Raw genomic sequence first — 4,597 nt, 5'->3', positions numbered from 1 at the left:
TATATATATATATATATATATATATGTGTATATATATATAAGGCTGTGTAGTTCATGCTTGATCTGCAGCAGAACCTTCCAAGCACGCATCAGACTGATCGGTGAGAGCCAGACACACCGTGCCTTGTCTGCTTATGTCATGTGACATCCTTGGTCATCATCAACAACGATGAATGAACTAATTAATGTCTGTGTAAAAATATAAACTAATGAGGGAAAACTAGAGGGAAAACAAATTTGTTGTTACAAATGAAAGTCCCCTGTGATACTTGTTCCACCTGAGTTACACAGACAATCCCTTATAAATGCAATGGTTGGTTCATTGGAAACTAGCAACCAATGATGTTATTTTTCTTTCAAAATACAACAAAATAAAATGAAAAAAAAAAGGAAAACAAAAGAACACTGACCTGATGGAGCCATGAAACAGCGATATCTTTGGTTTCTTCATCTCCGGACACTTTTACTAGAACTGTGTCAGCAATTGTGATGGAACCGTCCGATGAGTAATGAATTGGGTAGTCTTTTAATTTGCTGGAAATATAGTTTTAGTTTGATACAGTCTTCAACAACACATATACAACTACATTATATATATCTGGTATATGAGAATGAGACAATATCAAATTACAATAGTCATCTATGTATCATACTTGATGAATATACATGGTTGATAGGCCTGTTACGGCAGTATTTATCCAAAGATAACGTTTCTTATAGACTTACTGTGTAAAAAAAACAAATATCAGAGAGAGAGAGAGAGACAAAGATAGACAGACAGAAAGAGAGATGAAAATTCATCCGAATAAACCAAGTGAACAAAAAAAAATATGGATAAGGCAGGTTAACTTACTTTTTAATTTTTTGGTAAAGTTTGTCAGCGCTATCAGAGATGGGACCATCGTCATCGAGTGAAATAGTAGATGTGAACCGAAGCTGGTGCTGCTTCAAGCCCAACTCACGCATGGCCTGGGCCGGGTCAACAAGTTGGCTTTTCTGTAGCATGAATGTAAGAAATATGAATGAAGACAGAAGAGTTATGAAATTACATATCTAATAGGGGTTGCTGTTGCCTATGCGAGGATGGGAGGTGGTTATCAGGTTCAAATCCCAGAAGGGTTGATTTTGTAATTCTGATTCGTTTGGATCAATGGTTCATACATGGTAAGCACTTGGCATGCAGGGGGGTGGGAACTGAGGATGGGTTTTGTTTATGACAGGAAATCCAAACAGGAAAAGAATACACACTACTGTATATGATTATCTCTCTCTATTATCATCGTCATTGCTAGCATGGGTTGGATGGTTTGACAGGAGCCAGCCAGGTAGAAGACTACACCAGGCTACTGTGTGATTTGGCATGGTTTCTATGATTGGATGCCCTTCCTAACCCTAACCCTGCTGGGTTGGCTGGTTAGACAGGCGCTGGCCAGCTAAAGAGCTGCCCAAACATCATGTTTGTTTTGGCAGGGTTTCTACAGCTGGATGCCCTTCCTAATGCCAACCACTTTTTCAAGTACAGCAAACTGCCAGGTCCTCGGTCATCCTCTCTGTGAGTCTTAATGTCTGTAGATCCTTTCTCACCACTTTGTCCCATATATCCTGGGTCTACCCCTTCCATATGTTCCCTATAAAGAGGGATTAGTTGCCCTGTGGTTTATAGTAGAAGACACCTGCCCTAAGTGCAACAGAGTGGGACTGAACTCAAAGCCATATTGTTGTGAAATAAATAGCTTAACCATACAGGCATACCAGTGTAAATAATTTAAGAGGAATTGCATTGAATGACACAGGCAAAAACAATTTCGTTTGTAACTGGAGGAACAAAACAAAAAGACTTAATTCTAAATGTGAGAGATTATGGAAAAGGGAAGGGAGATAATTTCAAGACATTAATAATACTTTCGATCATCAGTCCTGGGCAAACTGGCCTGCAGTACTTTCTGAATGGCAGGCCGAATTGGATGAGAAAAATAATTTTTATTAAAACTTTTTAGTTGTGTGTTTTGCCTGATGATGAGTCGTGTCTCATGTAACTGACTTATCAAAAAAAAAAGAAAAAGAAAAAAAAGGTTGCCCATACTTGCTTTAAAATATAGGTGTGTACAGATATAATTAACAACTTTGTGTACACTATTTACATTATTTACAATTGACGGATACTTGTCCTCATCTTGTTTGATGATAACACAATGTTTCAGCTGATATACCCACCAGCCTTCATCAGGTGTGTTGGGGAAATTTCAAACCTGGGTTCTCGTTCCTAACGTATCTTTCGATGTTATTACTATTATTATTATTATTCAGGTCACTACTTGGAATCAAACTCGGAATCTTGGGGTTAGTAGCCTGTGCTCTTAACCACTATGCCATATGCCTGTGGTTAAGAGCATGGGCTATTAGCCCCAAGATTCCAAGTTCAATTCCAAGCAGTGACCTGAATAACAATAATAATAATAATAATAACAATAACAACAACATTGAAAAATACCTTAGGAATGAGAACCCAGGTTCGAAATGTCCCCAAGACACCTGATGAAGGCTGGAGGGTATATCAGCTGAAACGTTGTGTTAACAACAAACAAGATGAGGACAAATATCCATCAAATGTAAATAAAGTACATAATTCCTCATCTCTTAAATATAGAACAACTTTGTGTGTATTCAAACATGGAAAAAACTTTAACTGCAGAAACTGCTTTGGAGGAAAAATTACCCTTATACATAATTTGTGTGTGAAAACACACTACACCGGGCTATGAATGGTGTCACTGAAATGTCTGACAAGTGTTTCTGCGTAGTTCTGCTATTTGGCATTAGGAAGGACATCCAGCAGTAAGAGACCATGCCAAAACAGAGCCTGAACAGCCCTTCAGCCACTTTACAGAGCGTACTGGGTGCTTTTGTGTGAAGCTGGCATAGGTGATTTGTATGTGGCGCCACCTGTACACACCTATATTTTAATCATTCCTGCTTAGCATAGTTTTAATTAACTTTACTTTCAAATGTATTGATTAAATCACACACAAAAATAACTGAGTGAACTCATAAACAATAGAAGGATCGGAAAATATAGAAAGAAAATTGCATAAAAATATATTTACATTTGCTTTGATGACAAGGGCTCCATTTAGAATTCGTAATCGTTTGGGGTCAGGAACGGACAAACCTGTATGAGAAAAGAGATACTTAGTAACATAATGATTTCTCACATGGTACAAGAGCAGAAAATTTTAAGGGCTGGCATAGTTGATTATACCCTCACATATGACTGGTACATATTAGCTGTTGTTGGCACTCCGTCGCTTACGACGTCGAGGGTCCCAGTTGATCCGATCAACGGAACAGCCTGCTCGTGAAATTAACGTGCAAGTGGCTGAGCACTCCACAGGCACGTGTACCCTTAACATAGTTCTCGGGGAGTGTGACACAGTGTGACAAGGCTGACCCTTTGAATTACAGGCAGAACAGAAACAGGAAGTAAGAGTGAGAGAAAGTTGTGGTGAAAGAGTACAGCAGGGTTCACCACCATCCCCTGCCAGAGCCTCGTGGAGCTTTAGGTGTTTTCACTCAATAAACACTCACAACGCCCGGTCTGGGAATCGAAACCGCGATCCTATGACCGCGTGTCCACTGCCCTAACCACTGGGCCATTGCGCCTCCACGTACATATTAGCTAGAGAAGGAGGAAATGTAAAGTCAATAATCAACAGAATTTTACATCAGAATGTAAAAGATCAGAACTAAATACTGCATGGCAATATTTCAATATTGAACCCTTTAACATTCACATTACTTGAATGTTTAATTATTCACGTTGTTTTCAATTAATCAATCATTATCTTGTATCTTTGAGATTTCAAAGATGTGACTGTTAATTTTCATAATGATTTGAACATAAAGCAAGTAGAATATTTGGGCTTGACATGGCGGCCAGTTTCAATACTAAACTGGTTAATTCAAATATCCTATGAATTATACAATCACACACACACACACACACACACACACACAAAAGACCAACAAAAGTCCAGGGGACACTCGCAGTTAATATTATTAGGTTGACACTCATAGAAAGAATAAAGTTAAAGAGTAAAAGTAAAACGTTTCAGATATAGTCAAGATTAGAGGAAAGACCAGGAGAGACTGGGAGGAGGAGGAGGAGGAGACAAAAAAAAGGTAAGAAACCTGTCATCTACACATACACACACACACACACATATATATATGGAGTCTGGTGCAGTCCCTCAGTTTGCCAGTCCTGGTCAAACTGTCCAACCTATGCCAGCATGGACAATGGATGATGATGATTGCTGTTGTTGGCACTCCGTTGCTTACGACGTCGAGGGTTCCAGTTGATCCGATCAACGGAACAGCCTGCTCATGGAATTAACGTGCAAGTGGCTGAGCACTCCACAGACACGTGTACCATTAATGTAGTTCTCGGGGATATTCAGCGTGACACAGTGTGACAAGGCTGGCCCCTTTCAATTACAGGCACAACAGAAACAGGAAGTAAGAGTGAGAGAAAGTTGTGGTGGAAGAGTACAGCAGGGTTCGCCACCATCCCCTGCCGGAGCCTCGTGGAGCTTTAGGT

The 4,597-nt window shown here is 39.6% G+C and overlaps 1 protein-coding gene across 1 annotated transcript in view; it reads right to left on the bottom strand.

The window, feature by feature from the left end:
- LOC106883976 (integrator complex subunit 11-like) overlaps window positions 1-4,597 on the bottom strand; it is a 32,499-nt gene that overhangs the window by 6,581 nt on the left and 21,321 nt on the right. Inside the window, 3 exon segments of the mRNA XM_014935135.2 lie at window positions 411-534; window positions 854-996; window positions 3,105-3,169. Coding sequence (XP_014790621.1) covers window positions 411-534; window positions 854-996; window positions 3,105-3,169 — 332 coding nt within the window.

The sequence above is a fragment of the Octopus bimaculoides genome, chromosome 26 (assembly GCF_001194135.2).
Source record: "Octopus bimaculoides isolate UCB-OBI-ISO-001 chromosome 26, ASM119413v2, whole genome shotgun sequence".
In the NCBI taxonomy this organism is placed as follows: Eukaryota; Metazoa; Mollusca; class Cephalopoda; order Octopoda; family Octopodidae; genus Octopus; species Octopus bimaculoides.
The sequence above is the reverse complement of the archived record's forward strand: the minus strand, read 5'-3'. Positions and strand labels throughout refer to the sequence as shown.